At 37.1% G+C, this 27,245-nt stretch overlaps 3 protein-coding genes and 1 long non-coding RNA gene across 4 annotated transcripts; 1 reads left to right on the top strand and 3 right to left on the bottom strand.

The window, feature by feature from the left end:
• Positions 1 to 1,865: 1,865 nt before the first annotated feature.
• LOC120264399 lies at positions 1,866 to 3,922 on the bottom strand. Its single transcript, XR_005537417.1, has 3 exons — positions 3,842 to 3,922; positions 2,789 to 2,953; positions 1,866 to 1,950 (listed from the first exon to the last, which is right to left on the bottom strand). It is a non-coding gene; the product is annotated as an uncharacterized LOC120264399 (long non-coding RNA).
• Positions 3,923 to 11,316: 7,394 nt separating this feature from the next.
• LOC120265427 lies at positions 11,317 to 14,450 on the top strand. The gene is given in 4 exon segments (XM_039273330.1): positions 11,317 to 11,652; positions 11,654 to 12,298; positions 12,301 to 12,888; positions 12,890 to 14,450. Coding segments are annotated over 4 exon segments (1,980 nt in total). The 5' UTR covers positions 11,317 to 11,436; the 3' UTR covers positions 13,421 to 14,450.
• On the bottom strand, positions 13,547 to 14,662 carry LOC120265271 (psbP-like protein 1, chloroplastic). The gene is made up of 3 exons (XM_039273148.1): positions 14,546 to 14,662; positions 14,006 to 14,127; positions 13,547 to 13,649 (listed from the first exon to the last, which is right to left on the bottom strand). The coding sequence occupies exons 1-3, from the start codon at positions 14,660 to 14,662 to the stop codon at positions 13,547 to 13,549; spliced, it is 342 nt and encodes a 113-aa protein (XP_039129082.1).
• A 776-nt stretch (positions 14,663 to 15,438) lies between these two features.
• LOC120265910 (peroxidase 5-like) lies at positions 15,439 to 16,739 on the bottom strand. Its single transcript, XM_039273867.1, has 4 exons — positions 16,521 to 16,739; positions 16,231 to 16,422; positions 15,933 to 16,098; positions 15,439 to 15,851 (listed from the first exon to the last, which is right to left on the bottom strand). The coding sequence occupies exons 1-4, from the start codon at positions 16,737 to 16,739 to the stop codon at positions 15,439 to 15,441; spliced, it is 990 nt and encodes a 329-aa protein (XP_039129801.1).
• Between the last annotated feature and the right edge of the window lie 10,506 nt (positions 16,740 to 27,245).

Raw genomic sequence — 27,245 nt, 5'->3', positions numbered from 1 at the left:
GCTAAATAAGTGACCATTGACCACATAAAGGCTACCCAAAAGCATGCATCAATTATACTCATTGTTCCTCTCCATTAACTTCACAATTTGTAGCCATACATTGAGTTGTTGTAATACAATATAATTTATCAAGACATATAAGATCAATCTCATTTTTATCAAAGAAATTCATCGCAATCATCGTAAATCTTCCACAATTTCAACTCATCCACAAAGACATATATTCTAACAAGTTCAAATTCAACCATCACAACCCAAAATCACAACAAGATATTCCAAAAAGCTTAAGACAACATGTCTCAATCGTTCTTATCACAACTATAGTCTATAGCGGCCAAATTACGCCATTTTAACTCAACCAACATTGATTTAAAATATGATAAAACCAGAAAAATAAATTCATCAAGCGATTAAAACATTTAGATATTCAATTAGAATCATGCATTCAACGTTACCCACTCACAAACTTATAAGACCGTGTTTTCCCAAAGGTGCTACTCCTCCGTTGGCTCCTTGCCTCCAGCCACGCTTTCACCACTTGCCCCAAAACACGCATGGGAGCCAGACAACAAGAAACAATAAGTAAAATAACCAAAGAATAAGCAAAGAGATGCACAAAGAAAGACCTAGGTCTATATGCAATGCAACCCTATAAGGGCCTAGGATTGGCTCAAACTTGGGTTGAAGGATTCCTAAAGAGTTTCTATGGAACTAGGCTTCCTTCCAAACCAAGGAGATTAGAGAATAAAGCAAGGTTTACTAGTACTACAGTAATACTATAGTAACCCCAAGCTACATGGTTAAGAGTAAAGGAATGGTTTTAAGTTTACAACCAATCTTGGAAGAACAAGTATGCAAACACTCCAATCGGGTTCCTAACACGAGCAAGCAAGAAAGGAGAACCAAATACAAGATTTTCAAGCTAAACAACATAACCCTAGATCTACCAACAATCTCATCCAAACATCAATGGAAAACATTGAGTAAAACAAGTAGAATGAGGAAGCTTACCTCTAATTTCCAAGAAAGAAAGATGATGGCTTCAATCTACTAAGAAGGAGAAAAAGAAGCTTGATCCTCATCAACCTAGGGCTAAAATTCTAATATTGTATGTACCATGAAGAACACAAAAGGGAGGGACCAAAGAAATAGAAGCCCTTACCTTGTTAGCCTCAAAAACAAAGGTAGGATGAGGTTTAAGATTTCAATCCGACAAAAAGAAAAGAAGGGTCATTCCTCTACCAAGAAAAAACCAACAATGAGAGCAAAGAGGAGAGGAAGGCATGAAAAGGGGTTTAGGGTTAAGAAAATACCAAAATGCCTTCAAATTGTGGTTGGAAAAGCCGAAGCATGAGCGTGCTCCACAAAAAGCAGGACTGTGTTTCACCCCGTACAATGCTACAACAACAAGTTACAGTAATACTACTATAGCAGCTTGATGTTGTCATTGTAGCAACTATTATTGTAACAATCATTGTTCATTGTTGTTGTTCACATATATGATAACACCAACTTGGCTCTTGCAAACACTAAACCACTCGGTAGTTCCTATTGTCACGCCTTCACCCACAGGCCAACAGGGTGCGACAACCGTCGTGACAACCCGAGGAGGGACATCCCGCCACTCAACCCTCGGGTCACCGCAAGGCTGACCAAACAAACCTGGAATCAACAATAATAAATACAAGTGCAGGGCTGAGGAAAATGAAGGCACACAGTGGAAGTAACAACAATAACAATAACAGGAAACAATACTTAAACATGAGAGTTTAAGATGTGTTCAAATGTATAACTATGCAACAGAGTTTTCAACATACTAGTGGATCCAAGACTCATATAACATGTTCATGACCAAAGCAACATACATGAACTGAAAGATGAACACAGAAGGTAGGAAGCTTGCAAATGCCCTACACATTGCCACGTAGCCGCACTATGACCTCTATCAGCCTGGGGAAAAAAAGAGGGGTGCGTAACTTAAGTCACTCAGTGAGTGGATTAGCACAGATCTACAAGAATATAACATAAATACATGATACAAATCATCCAAATAAGGCTTACTTGATAAAGCACAAGATTTATGAAGCTCTTGCTAAGTGAAAATAAAAGCATATATTCTTAAAACATGTAAAGAGAAACAAAAACTTCACATTAAAACTGTATGGTTTTAGAGAAGAGAAGCCCTAGAGGGGTTTTACCCCTCAATATCCTTACCTTACGGGCTCTGGTACCACTGTAGATGGGGGTAGGGTTCTCTTACAATTACGAGGTTGTGAGAGTCATCGGAGTAGAGCAAGGGAAACAAGGAAAGAAGGTTAGGGATTTATGGAGAGGATGAGAAAACAAGAGCAAGAGCACAAAAGATATTTATCAAAGACTTATCTCTTTCATTCATACCTCAAATGGTTACAAGGGTCTCCTTATATAGAAGGAGAGAATACTATGACAAATACCACTAAGTCATCCTATCTAGGAGTAGGTTTGGACTAATATATTATTTTATATTACATGGACTTCTTAATCAAAACCTAATAATACACATAGACTAGAACAATTCAACATATATACTTATAATAAACTATATAATACGAGTTTCAAAATCCATAAAACATAAAACTCGACGTCAAATCAAATTTGTGAGAGACTGCCTTCCTAAGAGCGATAGTTGGGCTTTGCTCCTCATCACAATTCAAAATTGAAAAGCAAAATATACACAAGAGATTAATTTCTCAAAAGCTCAACTGCATGAAAAACACAAACTTTTTTAAATACCCAACTCACAGCACACCTAGCAAGTAGTACTCATGCCCTTGATGCTGACCCGTTGATTCACTGTGTAGTTACCACAGCTTCTTGATGAATATCTAATTAAGATTCTACACTCCCACTTGAAATAGCCTAACAAGTCTGCCAATCTTTTATGCCACCTCACAAGGCTGGCCATGGAGACCTCCTACAGAAGTAGGATGTCACCAAAAAAAAAAAAATATATAAACATGTATCTCACAATGAGGAGTCTATAACTAGGAAAATAATTAATAACCAAGAATAAGTACCATTTCCACAAAGAAATGACGAAAACACAAGCATATCCAAGTTTGTGAAGCAAATCAATTAACAATTACAAAATAAGTATCTTCCCGAAAATCCTTTCCCTTGAACAACAATATTTTGCAAGTATGAAGCTTTAATAAATAAACTCATTTCAAGTCAATCAAAGCCTTTATTTAAATATAAAAGCCAATAGAACTTAAATCAAGTAATAAAATGTAATTATATGTATTCTCCTAGTAGAATCATGCATAATTAATCCCACTCACAAAAATAAATCGCCTAGGCTTTGGACACAATTACTCCTTGGCGATCTCTTTTCCCTTTGCAAGAGGTTAACCACCTAATTAAAAGAATGCAAACCTTGAATAAAATATGAAAAGTGAAAGGATGGAAGCCTAGAAAGCAAGAATGCACGCACTCATACACCAACCCTAAAACTATAGGGCAATAGGCACAAATTTTGGACCCAAAAGGCCTCAAAATTAACAACAAACAATACCAAGGAAGTCCAAGCAACAAGATTTATACTTTGGAAAAAGAATTTCAAAAAAGATAATTTGCTCTTGGTGCTACAGTAACCCTGAAATTCCAAGCATAAGGTTTACTCAAGATCCAACCAAATTTTGGGAAACAAACAAGGGAATCATACTCCAACAAAACTTCTACACAACACCAAGAAGATAGTGCTAGAATCAAAGCTCAAACATGCTCATTTACCACAAGCAGTAGGTTCATCTAACAAGGATGAAGAAAACAAAGAGAAAACATAAAGGAATGAGGTGTTTACCTTGCTTGCTTTAAGAGAGAAGGATGAATGAAAGATGGAGCTTCAATCTATCAAGGAGAGAAAACATCATCCAAGGCCTCCTTCTTCTCCAAGAGAAAAGAAAAAAAGGAATGAAAGGAAAAGCATGACTTTGAAAAGATAAGTATGACTTTTGAAAAGACAAGCATGGCCTTGAAAAAAGATAAGTATAGCTTTTGAAAATACAAGCATGGCTTTTGAAAAAGATAAGTATGACTTCTCATTTTAGCCCTTGTGGGCACTTCCGAAAGCTCTTACCCACAAAAAATACGCTAGAAAACAAGTCGAACAAGATGGATAAGTAAAAAAGAGTCGAAATACCACATCCTACCCCACTTAAAGAAAAGTTTTGATCTCAAAATTTCCTTCTAAGAAAAGATAAAAGTGGTAAGAAGTCTAACAAGCCACTCCCACATAGGATGGCATCAAAACCTCAGCTCTCCTAGGAAAACAGCTTTGCCTCTAACACAACTTTCTACTAGAACAAGACAACCCGTTAGGATCAAATCCCACATGCAATAATGCTACATGCTCAACTCTAACTGGATCCACTAGTTACTATAGAAAGCAGTCAAAGACAAGAATAGGGTACAACTATTAGTCTGTTTACCTATTATTCTTCATATCCGTTGATCATGATGATCATAATGAACTCTCCTCATGTTGCGCTGTAATCCTTCAAGTTTCTTATATGCTCTTCGCGATTGGTGGATTAATTCTACTTTTTTTCCTAAAGATGTTGGCATTCTAGCGTGAGTAGGAGGCATAGCAATATTTGTCACAACAAATCTCATAATTGTTTCTCTTATAAAATACATGAAAATATTCACGCCCTTTGATTAGGATCAGCCTCCATTAGGTGATCATAACAATTAATCACTCAATCTCTTTTTGTTATTTTAATTAATCTTCTATATATATAAAAATATATTTGCCAATTTTATTATATATTATTCTAATTAATAAATGATTTCTAATATACATGAATGTATGTGTGTTTGTATGGATGCAGACGGCTCAAAGTAAGGAAGCAACAGTCCAGTTACACCATTGAATGACTACATTTAGAATTTATCATCATTGTTAGAGCTAGAAGCTCAAGTTGGCATTATTTGACAAGCAAATTAGATGACTTGCAAACAAGGTGATGAGGTTCATGGCATAGCAAATGACTAGGCACTTGATGATGTGGCAAGAGGTGACAATGAAGGCATAAAGGCCAAGATCTTTTGAAGCTATTTTTGGCAAGGAGCATCAAAGTAACATGATCTCTCTTTAAGAACAAGCCATGAGGAGAAAAACAAAAGCTATGATTTAATCTAACTTTGGTAAGCTCCAAGATGATAAAATCTATCTTTGATAATACTATTTCTCATGAGAGACTTACTACTTGAAGATCTTAAAGACCATAATTAGCAAACCAATTGAAGAAAAGTTCCAAAGCTAACTATTGGCAGAACTGCTTGAAGTAACAAGGATATTTATGGAAGGAGATCTATATTGAAGATCATCACTTGAAAACACAAGCTATTCAAGGGAACAAGCTATCTTTGGCAGGTACATAGATTTGATAGAAAAATTGATGAATAAACTTGGGTTAATGAAGATCAAGTTTGATGATTGTTGAAGACCAAACTTGGATGAATAGAGATGAATTTTGGAAAGAAGATTTTGAAGATCTTTGAAGACCATCTTTGGTGAGATGGATTCGTGCCTAGGTGGGTGCGACTCTCGAAAAGGGACCCGCTGACATGACGTGAGGAAGGAAGCCAGTTGCTAGTAGTGAGAGCTCAGGAGGAGTTGACTGCATCGACTTAGACTGGCATAATCGAGAAGATCGGGGTGTCATAAGGTTGTGTTGCAACGGAAGTTAGAACTCAGTCAGGATTAGTAGGTGGGTTGCGTTGTAAGCTCGGTTACAATAGGAGTTGCAATGTCTAATTTTAGGAAGGTGTCTAAGTTAGGAAACCACGGAGATTCTAAAAGAAAAAAATGCTATATTTGGGACGTGGAGACATCTATTTAAGAGACTCTTGCTATGAGATTTAGGATGTGCCATGAGTGAGAAACCCAAGTGTGTAAGTTGAGGAGAATTGACATCGGGCAATTTAGAGAAGGTCATTCTTTGTCATTGTGTAAGTGAGAGTGAGTGTTATACTCTTCATTCTTATAATCTTTTAGTGGATTGTTCTCTCCGGACTTGGCTCTCTAGATGTAGGCAAGTTGTGCGGAACTGAGTAAGCAATCCTATGTCTCCTTTCCTTTGTATATTTGATTTTACATTGTGTGTGTGTGATTACATTACATGAGAGGTTGAGTGAAGAATTACGACACTACTACCCCTCCAGACCTAACAACAATCATCATATATACACATGAAAGTAGATGTATAATATCCTCTCACACTATTTTCAATAAACGAATTCAACTTCATTTATTATATTTAAATTTTTTATTTATATTAAATATGATATTAGTAATTAAAAAAATTAAGTGTATTTATTTGAGCCGACGAATTCACCTAGTTATTGTTTATATATTATTATTAGTTGAATAATGCATTCAGTGGGGAATCAAACAATAATTATTTTGGCAAGTATGTAAAATTTTCTAGATCTAAATATAATAAAATTAGTTGAATTAATTCGAGGGGAAAAATTGAATATAAATCTTTGTTTGTGGTTGTATAATGACTTAAGAGGATGTTTTATTTGAAATTTAAATATTAAAATTTAGGATTTATTTGTGTGATGAAATGTACTTTATTCTTTTTGAAATTCAAATTCAAAGCGTTCATATGTTAGCAAATAAGTTGAAATAATTACAAAAGTAATATATATATATATATAATTTTATTTAATTTTTTATAACTTCCTTAAACAAATATATAATTACAAAAGCTTTCATATGGCTTGCAACTTTGGGCATGGTAGGTGGGACTAGTCTTCCTGACATGGTCACGCATTGTAGGATGATAAATGAAGAGAGTTTTCATGATATGGAGTTTGACCAACATCAAACAACAGTTGGGAGACAAACTATATATGAAGTGATCTCCAACACTCTGGCAAGGCGAGATTGTATTTTGGGACCTGCCCTTCCTCATAGAGCCAAATACCTGAGATTTTTATCCCTATCATTTCTCTCTCTCTCATTCCTTCAACATGCCTATTCCATGTCAACACTTTGGGGATTCTAAATTTATTTGTTTTTTATCCTTAGTTTTTCCATCTTAGGTGCTATGTATTTAGCTCTTAGTTATGGAAAGGGCATATTTGTTGTAAAATTATTTCTCTTTGGTGTAGTGGAAGTTGAATCAATTTTGTTGATTTCGTTTGTATGTCACATAGGTCATGAGTATTTAGGATTGTTTAATGAACCATGGGCGGTTGGAGGATGGATGAAAGGTGCGGCAACAAAGGTCATAGTCGACGCAACAACGGCTCGAGGAGCGGAGAAAGTGGTGGCTGAGGTGACAGGCGGGCTGGTGCTGCAGCAGAGGCCATGGCCAATGCAACTGTGGTTAGAGGAGCAGAGGAAGCGGCAGCTAAGATAAACGGCGGGGATGGTGCAGTAGTAGAGGCTACAGACAGCACGGTGGCCGGTGGAGAAGTGAATGTCACAAAAGTGATGGACATTGCAGCGGTGATCGCCGATTGAGAGATGGATAATGCGATGGCCGGTGGAGAGGTGAACATTGCATATGTGGCCTGTGAAGTCATAGTAGAATTTGAGACAGACAGTCGACAGACAAATAGACAGAGATTTTATTCCGTCCTAACACACACACACACACACACACACACACACACACACACACACACTCATGATATATGTATCAATTATGTTTTTTTTTTTTTAATTGTCATATTCCATCTTCTTTATAAAGGCTCTCCCTTTTGCCTTCTTTCTGCTTATCTCTCTCCTTGTCTCTCCCTTTGAAGCAATTGAAGGCTAGGAAGATCAATCAGATCAAGATGGTGGTCATGCGGTGCTATGCTCTTGATGCACCTTTTAATCACATAACCCTCTGTGAGAGCATTGCTAGCCGGATGTTCTCCAAGGATTCTAACCCTGAGAATTCTGAGCTCGAAGAACAACATCATGCTTACCGTCTTCAAGACATGCTGCATCATGAGGTTCTTGCTCCTAGTCGAAAAGTTATCTATTCCGGAGAGGAATTGTGGAGATTTAGGCTCAACTCTGTTGCATCAGGGGCACTAAAAGGAGGACAAAAATGCATTCAAGAAGCATGAGAAATATGGGTTCTCAAACCACCTCAAAACAATAACAAAAAAAAAGAACAAGCTTGGTGAGATTGAGTTACTGCTTCATAAGAACATTGAAAGGGCAATTGAGGGTGCATATGATAACATACTAGAGCTACAATGGAAGACTATGGTGCATGAAATGTTGAAACTTAACAAGCATTGCAACTTCATTGTTGTGTGTGATGTCTCATTGACCATGGCAAGGATTTTGATAATGTCTGCGTGATAATAAGGATTCTTATATCAGAGCTCAGTAAAGAGCCTTGGAAAAGGAATAGTGTTCTCATTCAGTGGAAAGGCTCAGCTACACAAGATCATAGGCTAGGCTCTAAATGGAAAGAAAATGTTTATCAAAGGAATAGAATGGGGAAAGAGCACCCATTTGGAGAAGTTGTTTGATGAAATTCTCCAGGTTGCTAAAGAAGTGAACCTACAACTGGCAAAGAATAGGTTGGATGATCAACATTGTTAGTTCCGGAAAGGTAATTGTGTGATAATTATTTTCTCAAACTCACAATAATAACACATATAATCACACAAGCAAGATAAAGGAGGCACTCAAGATGGTTACCCAGTTCGGCAAAGCCTTGTCTACGTCACCGGGGGGAAAGGGGGGAAAGCCCGGAAAATAATCCTCAACCCTCACCAAAGGGTCTCTCTTGTGTGGCTCATTCTAAATCTTCAAATAGGGTATCTTATATAGACGTACCTACGTCCCAATAGATCCTTCTCTTTTAGATTTCTTTGTGGCTTCTTAACTTGGACACCTTCCAAAGTTAGATGTTGTAACACCCAATTGCAACACTACCCACCTTGTTGAACATAACTAAGTTTTAGTCCAGTTGCAACTGAACTTGCTACACCTTCAACCATCCCGGTTCTTTCAGTCCGTTTCGTAGTAGTTGACTCATCCCGAGCTCCTCCTTCTTGCAACCGCTTCCTTCCTCACATCATTTCAACAAGCCCCTCTCCCGAGGATCACACCCACCAAGGCGCGAACAACCATCTCACCAAAGATGCCCAACCAAAGATCTCCTGATCTTCTTTCCAAACTTGGCCCAAGTTTGGTTTTCACTTATGATCTTCATTTGATCTATCAATATATTGTTACTAAACTTATTCTCCTCTTATCCAAGTTTAGCCTTCAATATCTTCCAAGTATGATCTCCAACCATTCATGCTTGTGCCTTCAAATCTTCAATCAATCTTCAACTAATCTTTAATTAATCTTCAATCAAATTTATGATTAGTCTTCTTAAATAGCTCTGCCCATAATTACCCTTCTTACTATCTTATGCTCCATGATGGTCTTTTTCTCAATAAAAAATAATTCCTCTCTCTTTAAAATAAATCTCTCATAAAATGGAGTTTACCAAAGATATAATTCACAATCTTGGATATTACCAAAGATTGATAAAATCATACTTAAGATAAACTTGCCCATTTAATAGATATCTTTTTACTTTATGCTTCTTCCAAAAATAGTTATTCTTCAATTGAACCAATGAGAGGAAAAACGCTAAACGTAATCATTCATCATGATCTTTTAATCCACAGCTCTTCATGTGCCATGCCACCATGCGTTTAGCCACAACATCATCTTTGTCACCTCTTCTTTTGTCAACTCATCATTGCCATGTTACATCCCTTTGCCATATCATTTTTTGGCTTAATTATCACATAATGCTAATTCAAGTCTTCAGATCTAACAAATATGATGATATTTGTCAAAAACTTTATGAAGATATGGTTCAATGTATTGGTGCCGGAGATCATGTTTTGGAATGTTGAATGCTCAGATGTTATACCCCTGCCGTCAAGACAGAAAGAAGTGGTGTTTCTTAATGGTTATACTAAACGTACTTTGGAGATGTTTATTCATAATGATGGAGATGTGAACCTTGTGGATGTTATGGAGGTTGCCATTGCTGGGGAGAGTACCATAAGCTGGGTGTGTATGATATGGAGATATTCTTGTAGCTTTGGTCTATAAGACTAATCTTTTAGTTTGTCATGTTTAGTCGCTGGAACAAGGATTGGAATAAACTTTTATTTTAACAAATGACCATATAATAAGTTATTTAGATAGGGCTTTCTAAAATAAGCATGTATAAAATAATTACTAGGCTGCTATTTAAGTATTGTGGGAATAAATATACATAGCCTTTTCTTTTAGTTTTTTTTTAAAATGTTTGTTCTTTATTATGTCTTCTCGAATCAATATATATGGCATGCTTTTTAAAGTTAAGATGCCTAAGATGAGTTAAATAAGATAAAAGAAGGTATGGTAAGGTGTTCATATTGCCTCCAAAATTTTATATGGTTTTTATATGATCAAACTATAAAAATATATAGGGCTTGTTTGGATGAGCTTATAAAAAAAAGTGTTTTTTTTTGGCTTTTGTAGAAGCACTTTTGGGAAAAGTACTTTTGAGTAAGTTAAGTGCTTATAAAAAAGCTGATCTTTTGTAGCTTATAAAATAAGCTATTTTTGGGCTTATTTTACAGCTTCAGCTTATCCAAAAAAGCTAATCCAAACACCAAGAAACCATCATAAGCACTTAACTTATGAAATAAGTGCTTTTGGATCTGCTATAAGCTGATTCAAATAAGCCCATAGTCAATGTTGGTGTAGTCCAAGAGTAAAGCATATGAGTTCTTTACTCATATATGGTGAATAGTATAAACATAGTTTATCTATTTTATTAAATATATATATCAAGTTTATACCATCTCAGTAATAGAAATAACTTATTTTCTCTCAAAATAAAATGTTGAGAAATCAATGTTTTAAAAAAAATAAATAAACCACAGCTGAATGACAAAACAAACATGAAAAAAAAAACTAAAAATATCTTATCGGGAGTGAGGCACTTAAGTACAAAAATTCAACCCTTTTTCAAAACAATAGTTAAGATTATATATTATCCATTTATAAAAAAAAATATATATATAACTGATACAGTGACACATTACAACGAATAATTTAATGCATTGATTTTTTTTTTTTGGATATATATAATATTTGTAGATTTAATTTTATTTAATGATTTCATAGATGGAGTAAATTGTAGTTTGGTTATTATTATTAATTGAAATATAATATTTTGAAGTTTTCAAAATTAAATTCAAAGCCGACAAACCTACCTTGATAGCCAAGCAACAAACAATAGCTTACAAAAAAATGCCACACTTGGTAGCCAAGCAACAAACAATAGCATACATAAAAAGGCCACACATATACACACACACACAAACACACGCATTTCCACAGGCCATTTCCAACAATCCTCTTACGGTCTCACCATGTGCTCTGATAGCCGTCTCCTCGGTCCGCCGGAGATCAGAGACGCCCCGCTACAGACCTCCGATGATCCTGTTTCGACGGAGATCGGAGATGCCTCGTCGCCGGTCTCCGATGAGCCTGCGGACAAGCCCACCGGTGAACCCTTCCTCGATGTAATAGATTCTAGCTTCAACTCGTCATCGGAGCCGCCGAGGGGTTTAACCGAGAATTTATCTTGGGACGTTTCTCTCATCCGGCAATCCCTGCCTCGATTTCTTCTTCAAGGTCGTCCCTGATACGGCGGCGACCACTGTGATCAACCTCCTCACCGCCGCTTGGAAGCATGATCCGCTCATCGCGCTCAAGCTCGTGTGCAATCTCCGTGGCGTTCGTGGCACCGGGAAGTCCGATAAGGAGGGGTTCTACACGGCGGCACTATGGCTTCATGCTCATCATCCCAAAACCCTCGCCCTCAATGTCGGATCTTTAGCTGAGTTTGGCTACATGAAGGATCTCCCTGAGATCCTTCACCGCCTCATCGATGGAGCCGATACACGCGAGATCGCAAAGGATGAGTACATGAAGTTCAGAAGGGCCAGACGGCGTGGAAGGTCGAGGTTCTACTCCGGCAAAGCCAAGAAGGGCAACGGCGATGAGAAGGAGAAGAAGATCGGTACCAGAGATGAGAGGATCGCCGCCGAGCTCACCAAAGTGAAGATCGAGAAGGCCAGGAAGCAGAGGCACGAGAAGAAGACCAAGCTTGCGATCCGAGCCGTGGACCGCTACGCCAGTGATCCAGCCTACCAGTTCCTCCATGATCGCATCTCCGAGTTCTTCGCCAAGCTCTTGGTCTCGGATCTCGAGCAACTGAAGAAGGAGAAGTTCAAAAAATGATCGGTCTCGCCGCCAAATGGTGCCCTTCTCTCGATTCATGCTTCGATCGCACAACCCTCCTCTGCGAGAGCATCGCTCGCCGGCTCTTCCCCAAAGAGTCCAATCCTGACTACGCAGAGATCGAAGAGCGCCACTATGCCTACCGTGTCCGTGACCGGCTCCGCCGCGAAGTTCTCGTCCCTCTCCGAAAAGTTCTCGAGCTACCAGAGATTTTCATGAGCTCAAGGCAATGGGACGCCCTGCCTTACAACCGCGTGGCATCCATCGCCATGAAGAACTACAAGGATACATTCAAGAAGCATGACAAGGATCGTTTCTCAAACTTCCTTGAGGATGTGAAGAAAGGCAAGGCCAAGATCGCCGCCGGTGCGCTACTCCCTCACGAGATCCTTGCAGCCGTCTGCAAACCCAAGGACGAAGATGGTGATGATGATGATGATGATGTAGCAGAGCTACAATGGGCGAGGATGGTGCAGGACGTTTTGAAGCTAGGTAAGCTTAACAACTGCATTGCTGTTTGTGATGTCTCTGGGAGCATGAGTGGGACTCCAATGGAGGTCTGTGTGGCCATGGGGATACCTTATCTCAGAGCTCAGTGAGGAGCCATGGAAGGGAAGAGTGATCACATTCAGCGGTGAACCTCAACTCCACAAGATCACAGGCAATACATTGAGGGAAAAGAGTGAGTTTGTGAGGACAATGAATTGGGGGATGAACACTGACTTCCAGAAAGTGTTTGATCAGATTCTGCAGGTGGCTGTGCAGGGGAATTTGCCGCCAGAGCAGATGATCAAGAGAGTTTTCGTGTTCAGTGATATGGAGTTCGACCAGGCATCGGAGAGCAATTGGGAGACTGACTATGAAGTGATCTGCAGGAAGTTTCAGGCCTGCGGTTACGGTGAGGCAATTCCGGAGATTGTGTTTTGGAACCTCAGGGATTCGAGCTCGGTCCCAGTAACTGCTAACCAGAAGGCGGTGGCGCTTGTCAGCGGATTCTCAAAGAATCTGGTGAAGCTGTTCCTGGAGGGAGGTGGCATTGTGAATCCAGTTGCTATCATGGACCTTGCAATCTCTGGTAAAGAGTATGAAAAACTGGTGGTCTTTGATTGAACAAAGAAAGAATAGCAATAGTTTCATCTCTGCAATGCAGTGGTATTGAGAACTGAGGGTCTGTTTAACTTTATCCCTCTTGTGTCTTTACAAATAAAGAGGGAAAGTAAGCGAAAGAGAGCTCAATCAAACAACAAAAGTTTTGAATGAATCAATATCAGTGTGCAGTTTATCCTTCATCTTCTCCCACCTCCTCTCATTAACTACTGTTGTTAATGTGTAGAACCTCCTGTAAATTTTGTCATCATCTCAATAAGTATGATTTCCAATCGTAACAATACCAAGAGCATGGCGAGTGAAGTTTGGTGCCTGTGTGATGAACTTAAAAGTATAATATGTTTTACCATCAACATCATGCTGGATTAGAACATTTACAAATGTCAGCATAACGATGCTATTCTTAAACTAATCAGAAGAAGGGAAAAGGAAGTAAAACCTCTGATGCATCAACCAACTTTGTCTTCTGCGAAGGAGGAGCCAAAACCTTATTTTATCAGAGTCTCAGCAACCAAGTACGAATTGAATTCAACCTTCTCAGATTAAGCATATAACAACATTGAGTTCAGTGATTCAAGGATGACAGACCTCTTGTGGTGATCCAAGGTCTCTAATATCTCCCTTGTAGTTGCGACTGTGTTAGCGTTAACTCTTTCTAGTGGCTCAATCACATCTTTGAATACTTTACCTTGACCTTGAACAACGACTTTCTGAGACAAACATCAGATGCCAAATGATAATTATGTTGCACTAGAGTGATGATTCCTACCTGCCATCCGAATGAGTAGAGGTCAAGTGGTGACTTCTTATAAAGAATGAAGTGAAGGGCAATGTCGTGGTGACGTGTGGATAAGTTGGGTGTTCTCTGGCTGACACGTGGAGTCTATTAGCTGTGTGTAATTGGTGGAGTTTGGATGTTGCAATCTAGACCGTAGGATTAGTTTTAAGTGAGGATCCCACCTTTGGGATTTAATCTGAACCCTTCATTTGGCTTATATAATAAGCTTGCAATAAATTAAACATAGAGGGTTATGAAATGTGGAAGTGATCTGTTTCTTGATTTACTTGTTGTGAGTTTGATTCTTTTTAATTTCCTTTAATCATCTGTGAAATTTCTTTGCAAATCACAGTGGTGGTGAATACGGGTGCGCTGTCGGAGGACGCCAATGCGAGCACCTGTTTATCGTCACCAAACTCAGTGAAATCACTTGAGTCGAAAAGAATGACCTGGATTATCTTTTCCATCTTTATGATCAGTGTAGTGATTTCTTTCTCCAAGTTCAAGCCATCACATTAGAATGTGGCAATAGGTGCTCGACTAAGGTAATCTCATTGCTAAATGGGGTGGCTGCAGTGTTCTCTTCAATGGCGCCGGAGGTTACTGACGAAGATGGGAGGAATGATGGCCGGGACTGAGAAGAGTTGCCGGTGTGCAGTGGAGGTTAGGGTTGGAGGATCATGGGCAAACAGAAGAGGGCAATGATGTGAATTTTTTAATTTTATTTTTTGTAATATTTTATTGTTTCACTTGTGACATCAGTGTTAATGGACGGAACCACTAACCGAAGTTAGTAACTGGACTGGATTTTTCCAATCAAAATAATATAGCGATTAAATTGCGATATTTCATAAGGGTTTACTCTTTTATTTATCAATGTAAGTGGTTAATACCTTTTTCAAATATATATATATATAATATATGACACATTTTTATAGACCTAACAACTGTGATAGTTATATGATGACAAGTAGTTTCAAAAAGGGATGATAATCTAAAAAATAACTCAAGTTCATTACAGAAGGCATTACGGATGGTCCCAACTATAAGCACAAAATACTGAGATTTAAAAAAAAAAAATTATTCAAGATTAAATCTTTGAATTAAAACATATAAACCGCAATACATCATAATTTCTCAAATAGAAAAGACAAAAACAATACACAACAACTTATTTTGTTGCCGCAAAACACAAAACAAAAATAGCAAAAATCAGATAGGAATGAATATAACATTAGTTATATCATGAGTTGATGACCCTGCAGTTGATACGGATCTCTCCCTGATTTCCAGTAAGCACTCCAATCTTTCCCAACTTCACAAATGCATCTCTAAACTTCAACTGGAAATACAATGGAACATATGCATTCACTTGCACTTGTTTCTTGGTTTCTGGAGTGGACATTAGGGTTTGATCTGATGTGAATAAGCCACGGTTAGCCAAGATGAGCTTGTAATAGTTACTGTCAAATTTGGTAGGAGTGTTTGGATCCATTGGCACCACAATGCTGGCGTTAGTGCTCCCATTTGGGCATTGTGTCTTTAGTTGTTCAGCATAACTTGGATCTAGACTTGGATCTTGACTTACTATTGAGTTGAAGTTATAGAGCCTGTTGCTGAATGAACTGCAGTGAGAACGTCCAATTGTGTGTGCTCCTGAATGGCAAAAACATGTAGTTTTTTAAGGGCTTCCCCAATACTATATATATATATGTATATATAATTCATGTTATATACCTGATAGAGTGATCATTTCTTCTTGTGACAAACCCTTGCCATTGAAGATTTGTGTGAGCTGAGTGATATTAAAAAAAGGAGGTGGTAAGTTGGACATTGCCTCAGAAGCCAACGAAACCCTTCCATCTCTTCTACCTGATGGCACAGCATATGGTAGTCCCATGCTCTGCGTATATATAAACACAAGACACAAACCTTTAATCAAAATTATACAGTGTAATTAATACCTGCAGTGACTAAATACACTTGATTAAATTAGAAAAAAAAAGGTTGATAAAGAGAGTTTCGAGGAACATACATATAGAACACTGTCCCTTGCTGCAAATGCAAGGATATCAGCACATGAGACTATGCCTTTGCATTCTGTCTCAAGCCGGGATTTCGCTGCATCGATGATTTCAAATCCTCGGAGACTTGGATTGTTTGGTGGTGCATCTTTTTCTGCTGTGTTGTTGCTTGTTGAATCGATCAGAACTGATCCATCAGCACCCTAACCATTAACAATTAATATGCAAAGATGTTAACACGCATAAATTAATTAACAGTATACAAACTATTAATAATATATATATATATATACATACATACCCTGACAAACGCATCATGGAAATGCAATCTAACCAGGCCAGCAGCCAAGCCAGGATCATCATAAAGAGCTTTCAGAACTTCTTCTTTGACTATGGATTCAGCTAAGGGGCACGATCTATTATAGAAACCAACTTGAAGCTGCGCATTTGAAGTAGCACATGAAGACAGGATAATAGCAACGAAAGCTAGAAACACATTGATCACTTTTCGAAGATCCATCTCTTCAAACCTTAACGAAGTTTTCTGTATGTGTTTCTTGGTGAATAAAAGGGCTGCATGCAATGGCTATTTATACAACATCACAACAATGTGAGGCAATGAAGACGTGAGAGCATGTTGAATTCTTTCTTTTGGAGCTATAAAGTCAGAAGTTTAAGAATATACACATACATACATAGACTAAGAATAGGGTAGAATTCGGTGTATTATTATTTATTGTTTGATTTTGTGGACGAATACTTCTCATGTTTAAAAAATAAGAAGCTTGTAATAATAATAATAATAATAATAATAATAATAATAATAATAATAATAATAATAAAAAATCATCAATATGACTTTTGGGGGTATAACCTCAAAATAGATGGCCACTAATGTTTGAAATGTCTTCCATTGATGACGACATGGCATGCATATCTCCTGTCACTTTGAGAGTTAGCAACGTGCAATTTGGAATGATGCTAGTGACACACAAAGAACTAGTTAATTAAATTAAACACACCACACCAGGTTCAAAATATTTGCATTTTCTAACACGTTCTCCACAAAATGGATGAGTTGAGTTCAAAACTTGTATAATTATTTACATGTGAAGAAGAAAAAACAAGTAAAAATAATATATATTTATATATCTAAGAAAAGATCTGCATTTTCTGACTGGTTTTGTTTCTCAAAGAAACAAGATAAAAAATCCTGCAGAAACAAAACCACAAATACAATAGCAATTCATACAATTACATAGCTGCTTCTTCTCTACTTGAGCTGCGAAACAGAGGTTTTGATCTCCTCAGTTCCGTACACTACCAAATGTACCTTTTAACAAAACATACATATGTCTTGTCAACATCCACAACCATTGACCAGGGGCCCACAATTAAACTCTCTCACACATACATACAACTGAACTACAAGTTTACATAATATTCAACACTCCCCCTTTAAACTTGTAAGCATTCATGGTGGTAGTTGACACCATCTGATATGCCACCTTATATCATCCCAACTGAGAAGGAACATGCTGCCACCTTATATCATCCCAACTGAGAAGGAACATGCTGAAGCTTGTTGTGGCCTAACAATAATAGTGAAAATTTAACAGTCATGTCATCAATTAACTATATCAACATGCAAATATGCAATAGATAAATCTGCTTACAGTGGAGATTGTGCTAAAGAACTGAAATTGTGAAGATAAAGTTGTAAAGCCAAATAAAGCTGCAGTATGGCCCCATGATGTTGTTCCAGCAAGTATGGAATATCAAAGTCATTTTTCAACAACTCCTAGCACAACCCTTAATCTATAGAAGTCTTCAAATTTCAATGCTTTGGTAAAAATGTCAGCAATTTAATTTTTAGATGTCACATATTTGAGTTGAACTTCATTCTTTGTGATGTTTTCTCTAATAAAATGAAACTTGGTGTCTATGTGTTTGTTTCTGTCATGAAATACTGGATTTTTCCCCAATGCAAAGAATGATATGTTGTCAATGAAAATTTCTGTTGCTCCAACTTATTCAAAACTCAAAGTGTTTAATAACTTCCTCAGCCAAAATGCATGACAAACACAAGTAGTAGCAGCTGTTGTAAGGTGCTTGAAACTTGCTTTGAAGAGGTTGACTGGTCACAGCATGCAATGTGAAGAAGCAAAAGATGGATTGACTTGTCAAACAACTAATAGGATTGAAGGACCTCCACTCAGCATTAAAAGAGCTGTGAGATCTCTCGGTGTCACTGCAGCCAATGAGAGCTTAGTTTAATGTTACCTTTATGTCTTTTCTAGTACTAAGTTTTAATTAACGTTGTTTTATGTTGGAACTCTAAAGTCATGATGAAGAACTTTTTGAAAGTTTTTTTAATAGATTTGGTTTAGCCCAATAGTATGTATGGGCAAAATATTCTCTCTAAAAAAGAGCTCCACCTTTTAACTTTGTATCTTTCTGGTTACTGAAACTATATTCTTTTAGGTACTGAATTGTGACAGTGCAATCTTGAACAGTGGTATCTAAGCTGGTTCTTGTCAAACATCCATGGCATCCAGCAGCAATCCACAAGGAGGGTTTCAAGACCAGCTGTGCCCATCTTTGATGAAGAAGACTATAACCTTTGGTGTCTCATGATGAAGACTCTATTTAGATTTGAAGAACTATGGGAGCTTGTGGAGAAGGGTTTTTCAGAGAAGGAAGATGAAGCCAAAGTGAGAGAGAACAGGAAGAAGGATGCCAAGGCATTGTTCTTCATACAACAAGCTCTCTCACGGGCCCATTCTTGCACGCATTGCTTCAGCAAACACAACAAATGAGGCATGGACTGCTTTGAAGAAGGTAGTTCAAGGAAAACCCGAAGGTGGTGACTGTCAAGCTTCAAACACTAGAGACATGACTTTGAGAATCTCAGGATAAAAGGGAATGATGGAGTTTAGAACTATATTATAAGAGTTCTAGAACTGGCAAACCAGATGAAGAGCTTGGGAGATACTATCTCAGAAGCTATGGTTGTTGGGAAGCTATTGAGGAGCTTAGGACCCAAATTCAACCATGTGGCCATTGTTATTGAAGAGTCTAAGGATCTCACCAAACTCACAATGGATGATGTGAGTGGTTCGCTTTGCTTGCTCATGAAGCTAGGTTGCTGAGACAAGCTGATGATCAGTCCGAGAAGGAAGAGAAGGTATTTCATGTCAAAGGGTGAAGCACCGGGAGGCAAAGACAAAGAAAAGTATGCCTCTAGAGGTCGTGGAAGAGTATACTCTCGAGGAAGATTCAGAGGAAGAGGAAGAGGTCGATCTAGTGAGAATCGACAACAACGAGGTGAACAAAGGAGTTACAAAGGAAACATATAATGTCATCTATGCAAGAAGTTTAGCCACATGAAGATAGACTGTTGGTATAGAGACAGGAACACAGAAAAGGAAGCTACAATGGTTGCTGAGGAGAAAGAAGTAAGCAATCTATTCATGGCTGTGTGTGAAGAGGGAGAGAAGATCACATCGGTGTGGTTGCTGGACAGAGGATGTTCCAATCACATGACCGGTGCGAAGGAGCTATTCTCAAACCTTGATGAAACCCAGAAGATCAATGTAAGGCCGGGAGATAACAAGGAGATGCTTGTTTAAGGGAGAGGAACTGTGTCACTTGCAGCCTCTGGAGGAAAGACCAAGCTATTGCATGGTGTGCAGTATGTTCTAGGGTTGTCACACAATCTCTTGAGTGTTGGCCAACTTGTAGACACTGGGTACTCAGTGACATTTGTAAGAAGTGGATGTGTGATTCGTAGTGACAAAACTGGTGAGATAATGGTAAGGATAATCAGGACAAGAAACAACATGTATCCTCTCAATATTTCAGATGTGGGGCAAGCAAATGTTGCAATGAGTGAAGGAAACAACCAGGTTATGGTATCTCAAGCTTGACCACTTGAATTTCGATGCATTAAGGAGTATGAAGAGTAGTGAAATGGTGTTGGGGCTTGGCAACATTGGTAAGGTGCATCAATGTGAAACATGTGCCATGGAGAAGCAAGTGAGGAAACATTTTCAATCAAAGACTGGTGGAAGTGCTCGTGCCTCCTTACAATTGATCCACGCTGACATTTGTGGGCCTATGCAGACGAGTTCTCTGGGCGGCAACAAGTATTACTTGTTGTTTGTTGATGATCACACCAGGATGTGCTGGGTCTATTATCTGAAAGCAAAAGTCTAAGGCACTACAAATATTCATGACATTCAAACAGATGCTGAGAAAACTCAATCGGGTTTGAAGATTAAGGTGTTGCGCACGGATAGAGGAGGAGAATTGACCAGCAATGACTTTAATTCTTTTTGTAAGGAGTGCGGGGTCATCAAGCAGCTTACTGCCCCATATTCACCACAACAGAATGACATCTCGGAAAGGAAGAACATGACCATTATGAACATGGCCAGAGCTTTGATGAAGGAGAGAAGGTTGCCAAATTGTTTCTGGGGAGAAGCAGTGAACACAGCTGTGCATCTCATTAATTTATCACCTACCCCAGTGCTTTGAGAAACATGACACCATACGAAGCTTGGCATGATTGCAAACCCAAGGTGAGTCATCTCAGAGTCTTTGGGTGCATAGCTTATGCTTTAATTCCCTCAAATAAACTCCAAAAGTTAGACACAAAATTTGAAAGATGTGTATTCATTGGATATTTCCTGGATTCTAAGGCATATTGGCTGTACAATCCCATTACATCTAAGGTTATTATAAGTAGAGATGTAATATTTAACGAAGGTGCAGATTGGGATTGGAATTCTCTACTGATTCTCTATGAAGACTCAGCTGTAAACGCATGTTGTCCAAGTGAAGATGCTTGTTCGAGTCCCTAGTTCATCTTCAACAATTTAAACTAGTGAAGATGATGCAGTTAATACATAAGGAGATACATGAGATGACATTGGTCATGATGTTGATCAAGTTTGAGAATCACCAAGGGGGGAAGGTAAAACTGTTGAAGGACATTTATGAGAGCTGCACATTCGCTCTAAATATCTGTGATCCAGCCACATACGAAGAAGCAGTAAAGACTGAGGTGTGGAGAGAAGCAATGAGAGAGGAGATGGATGCAATTGAATGAAATGGCACCTGGAAATTGATTGAGCTCCCTCATGACAAGAAGGTAGTGTAGCTGAAGAGGGTGTACAAGACCAAGTATCTTTCAGATGGGAGAGTCCAAAGACACAAGGCCCTCTTGGTCGCGAAGGGTTACACTCAATAAGCAGGGGTTGATTTTCATGAAATCTATGCACTAGTGGCTAGGATGGAGACCGTGCGTCTCTTCCTTACTGTGGCAGCTCAACAAAGGTGGCCGGTTTATCAATTTGATATCAAGTCGGCATTTGTGAATGGAGAAATACTTGAAGAGGTATATGTCGAGCAACCAATTGGTTATGAGAAAGAATGAGAAGAGAACAAGGTGCTCAAGTTGAGAAAAGCACTGTATGGTTTGAAACAAGCTCCTAGAGCTCGATACTCGAAAATCGACAGGTATCTTCAGAGTAAAGGGTTCAGTAGGAGTGCAAATGAACACATTCTATATAAAAGAAGTGATAGAGATAGTAACCTACTGTTGGTGAGCATTTACGTGGATGATATTATTTATTTGAGTTCATCTCAAGCAATGGTGGAGAGTTTTAAGCAAGAAATGAAGGATTGCTTTGAGATGACAGATTTGAGGCTGTTAAATTACTTCCTAGGATTGGAAGTGAAACAAAAACAAGGGGAAATTTTTATTACTCAAAGGAGATATGTAGAGGAGACATTGAAGTTATTTCAGATGCAACATTGCAACACAGTTTGCACACCTATAAACTGCAGTGAGAAACTCCAAAGCAATGACAATTCAGGAGATGCAGATCCAAAGGTTTACAGAAGCTTGATTGGAAGGCTGTTGTATCTAACACACACATGCCCAGACATTTCCTTCACTGTGAATCTACTCTCAAGGTTTGTTAGCAAACCTACCAAAATGCATCTCGGGGCTGCAAAGCATCTGCTGAGATATAAAGCAAGGACAACCAATTTTGGAATAAAGTATACTAAAGTTGAAGAGTGGAAGCTAAGGGGTTACAGTGACAGTGATTGGGGAGGCTCGATAGATAACAGACGTAGCACTTCTGGATGGTTTTTGATCTTGGTTCAGGGGCCATCTCATGGATCTCCAAGAATCAAGAGGTGATAGCTCTAAGCACAATCGAAGATGAGTATGTTGCTGCCACTGCTGCAACTTGTCAAAGAGTCTGGTTAAGAAGGATGCTGGAGGATTGTGGAATGAAGGGTGATAAAGCCATTGAAGTGTGGTGTGATAACAGGTCTACTATAAAAATTGCAAAGAACCCAGCACACCATGGGAGAACAAAGCACATCGACATTCGTTTCCATTTTATTCGTGGTTTAGTTGCTGATGGTTTAATTGTGTTAAAGTATTGCAAGTCTGAAGATCAGAAGGCTGATATTCTCACAAAATCTCTGCCAGTGAAGAAGCATAATTATTTGAGAACACAACTAGGAGTTGAAGTTCTTTCAAGCAAGGAAGGGTGTTGTAAGGTGCTTGAAACTTGTTTTGAAGAGGTTGACTGGTCAGCAACACAAGGGATGGATTGTGAAGAAGCAAAAGATGGATTGACTTGTCAAACAACTAATAAGATTGAAGGACCTCCACTCAGCATTAAAGGAGCTGGGAGATCTCTCAGTGTCACTACAGCTAATGAGAGCTTAGTTTAATGTTACCTTTATGTCTTTTCTAGTACTAAGTTTTAATTAACGTTGTTTTATGTTGGAACTCTAAAGTCATGATGAAGAACTTTTTGAAAGTTTTTTTAATAGATTTGGTTTAGCCCAATAGTATGTATGGGTAAAATATTCTCTCTAAAAAAAAGCTACACCTTTTAACTTTGTATCTTTCTGGTTACTAAAATTGTATCCTTTTGGGTACTGAATTTTACAGTGCGATCCTGAACAGCAACAACATATTTGGCTTCACATGTGGAAAGGGTCACACACTACAAGAAATACAGGAATAGCAACGGATTTTTCTGTTGCTAAAAACTACATTTCCATTGCTATATATATTTAGCAATGAAATTAGCAACGGAATCATTCCGATGGCTACTCCCAAGTCGTTATTCAAATTCCGTTGGTATGATGAAATTCTGTCATTATTTCTTATATTGTGCCGACGGACGCTTCCGTTGCCAAACACAAGAACTCCGTTATTAATATAATAATAAAATATTCAATCTTTTTTGGTTCACAAAACTTCTGTTGCTATATTTCCGTCACTAATGTTGGCTAGAAACGGACTATTCGGTTACTATTATTGTTATAGCTACGGAAAGCTTTTAGTTTAATAACAATATTTTTCTTATTTTAGCAAGGGAATGTCTGTTGCTATTATCTTATTTCTAATGAAAGTCCATTGCTACTTGCTATGCCCTCATTAACTACAAAATCCATTATATTTCAGTTGCAATTGTTCTTGTAGCAATGTAATTTCGGTTGTTATTTTCTTATTAGAAACGGAATTTCTTTTTTTCAGTTGCTATTTCCTTTGTAGCAACTAAATTTTGGTGGTTGTTTTTCTTATTAGCAACGGAGTTTTTTTTTCCCATTGTTATTTTTCTTGTGGCAATGGAATTATAGTTTTTGTTTTTTTATTTGCAATGGATTTCCTTTTTTCCGTTGCTATGTTTTTGTAGCAATGAAAGTTTGGTTGTTGTTTCCTTACACAATTTCAATATATATATTAGCAACAGAATTTCCGATGCTATTTTTCCATTTCCAATGGAATTTCCATTATCATTTGTTATTTTGCAACGGAATATCCGTCACTATTCTTTGATATTGATTATTATAGCTATTAGCTACTGAATTTGTTTTTCACACAACCTACACAATTTATTGCACAAATAAAAAAATTACCTATATAAATACGAATAATACAAATGATACATAAAAAAAATTATCTCATCGAGTATCCACAATCCATCATTTCAATCATACCAAAAATACAATTAATCCATACAAATGATCCAACATTCAATTCATACAAAAAATACAAATAATCCATACAAATGGTCCAACATTCCATCACAACCAAAAATCCATCGTCAACAATTCTCTAATCCATCAATACAATTGTCACCAACAAACAAAGTGAAACAAGAAGTCATCATGAACATACATTAAATTACCTTGATTTTCTTTGTTCCCTCTTCTTGGCCATTGTCTTCCTTTATTAAAAATCATAAAAATTTAAAATCCATCAAATAAAATTGCTATAGAAATATAATTGTGGAGCAACAAACAAAGTAAAATTAATATATGAAGGTACATTTAATTAATTACCTTGAGTTGTTTTTTTTATTGCTATCTTCTTGCCCCAATATCTTCCTCTATGAAAATCATGAAATTTTAACCATCAAATTAAATTGCAAGTAGAAATTTATAAGTAAAGCACTAAAACTTAAGAAGAGTAAGATCAAATTCATACCTAAAATCATTTACTTGTTGGTGGAGGAATATTTGATCCAAATTTCTCCATCATGAAACTCATCATAATCTGAAATTGATTTTTCAAGTCGCTTATGTCACCTATAACATTCTTCACTTGACTTACATCATCAGTCAATGATTCAAGCTTTTGCTCTAAACTCACAATTCTATCATCATTAAGAGAAACATCCATATGTGGAGTACTAGTAGAAGGACCACAAACTGAGTTAGTTGTGCATGCAGCTGCTTTAGAATTGACCATGGTGCCAAACCCATATACATGCGTGCGTGTATCTAACTTTCCTCTAATTGATGACGTCCATGCTTCTGGATCACTCAGGATGATCAGAAGTATTATCACCATATTTTTCGAATAATGTAGATTGATATTTATCCTATAACAAGTGAAAAAAACATAAAAATTAATTGATTTAAGTTTACGAAAATATGAAGTAACAATTCACAATTTAAGGAATGAATTACTAATGATTAACATACACTAACAACTTTGGATTTATTATCTACAAAATCACCACTTCCTTTTGACCGTTTATGAGTTCCCTTAAATAATTCAGGATATTGTATTGGTCGTTGAAGCTCTTCTTCCTACATAAGAAATGTTTTTAATTAGACTATACATATAATTTTATTATTGCAAATGTGTGTATAACAAATTGGAAAAATTAAATCCATGACATGAGTGAAGTGAAAAAGTTTACCATTAGCTTTTGAGAAGCAAGAAATGAACAAGAACCGCTAGTGTGTTTCGTGATACTCCTTTCTTTTTCAGTTAAACGATTGGCCAATGCTTTCTTGGATTTATTTTGCCAACTCTCTGTACTCCAAACTATATCAATCAAAGCATCCCAAATTTTAGTTGGCATCCAATGCCTTTTCATTCCTTTACACTTCTTAATATCAACAATATTAGTGACACCAGCTTTTTTTATAGCTTTTGTTTTTTCACCATTTAATGTATCCTTCAATTGCTCCTTACATGTCTTTTCCCATACTCTTCATACATTAGGTTCCTCTTGTAAGGGCCAATTAAAATATTCCTAATATTATGCATTAAAATTAGAAGTCACATCCACAAAAATAAGATTTAAGGTTTAAGGAAGTAAAGCAAATTAAGATAAGATAAACACAATTGATAGTTACCCCAAATTTCTTCCACATAGCTTCTTTTACATCATTTGGAATTTTTCTCCGTGTTGGCCACATGCCGGTAAAATAGTTTTTTATTATTTTAACAATAGTTGATGACACTCCTTTCTCCGCAAAAACACTGTAACATGTTATAGTTAGCAATTAAACAATAAACATATAAAAACAAAGAAATAGTTAATAAACCCAAAGAAAAAATCACTTGTGAATATATCACATTAAATACAATTTTTTTTCAAATTACCTATCACCAAGAATTGTCAAAGTACATTTTTTATTTGCATCTTCTGCAGCGATTCTTCCTAAAGTAGGACCCCTTGTTCGACGTTGTCGTGCAACATCTTCGCCTTCAGTTGATAATCCACCATAACCTAATTCCAATGTCTCATTTACTATTGGTTCAATCGACGAATTAGATGGCACTTCAAGTGGTGGATCATTATTTGTTGATCTTTGATTGCCTGGATTACCCATAGAAGATGTAATCATAACTGGTTCCATGGTGGACTGAATAGTGGAAGTTACTTTCAAAGGTGGACGATATACAGAATTCCTTATAGAATGATTGTTGCTTGTTTCAATTGCTTGACCTTTACCTTTATTTTTTGTCTTTGGATCTTTGGGTCTAGCCATTGTAGCACTATTGCAAAAATCATTAATTGTTAAGACCAATTAAAATTGAAAATCTTTAGCTACATATTAATACAAAAATTAAATAATATTCATATTGATGATACATTAGTGACTACCATAATAATCAAAACATACACATAAAAACTAAACAATATTCATGAACAACAAAAATACATACATTGGTGACTATCATAATAACCAAAACATACACACCAAAATTAAACAATATTTGTTAACAACAAAAATACATACATTTAGCCTATAAGCTAGTGACTACGTTAGACAAATTGCAAACATATATTGAGTGAGTACATTAGTGAAAAACTTAAAATGAACAAAAAAAAAAAAACCTTTCATAGGCAAGATAAATTATGTGCATGAAATAAATGGAGAGATTAACAATTTTTTATGAAAAATAAGTAAATTGTATAAAAGACCATAGATAAGTCTAGATATAAAAATATATGTCCTTGACAAGTACTATATTAAAAGCTCTTAATTATCATCGGAGTAATGAAAATCATTTTCTTCATCATCTTCATATTCATCTCCATCATCTCCATCAACCACATTGTTTTCATCATCCCCATCTTCATTGTCATTTTCATCTTCTTCTTCATCTTCATCTTCATTAACTTCATCTTCAGCTTCTTGTTGTTCTTCAACAAATGAATTTACCTCCTCAAATATAATATTA

This window comes from Dioscorea cayenensis, chromosome 7, assembly GCF_009730915.1.
Source record: "Dioscorea cayenensis subsp. rotundata cultivar TDr96_F1 chromosome 7, TDr96_F1_v2_PseudoChromosome.rev07_lg8_w22 25.fasta, whole genome shotgun sequence".
Classification (NCBI taxonomy): Eukaryota; Viridiplantae; Streptophyta; class Magnoliopsida; order Dioscoreales; family Dioscoreaceae; genus Dioscorea; species Dioscorea cayenensis.
Note: the sequence above shows the minus strand (reverse complement) of the source record. Positions and strands in the feature narration are given on the sequence as shown.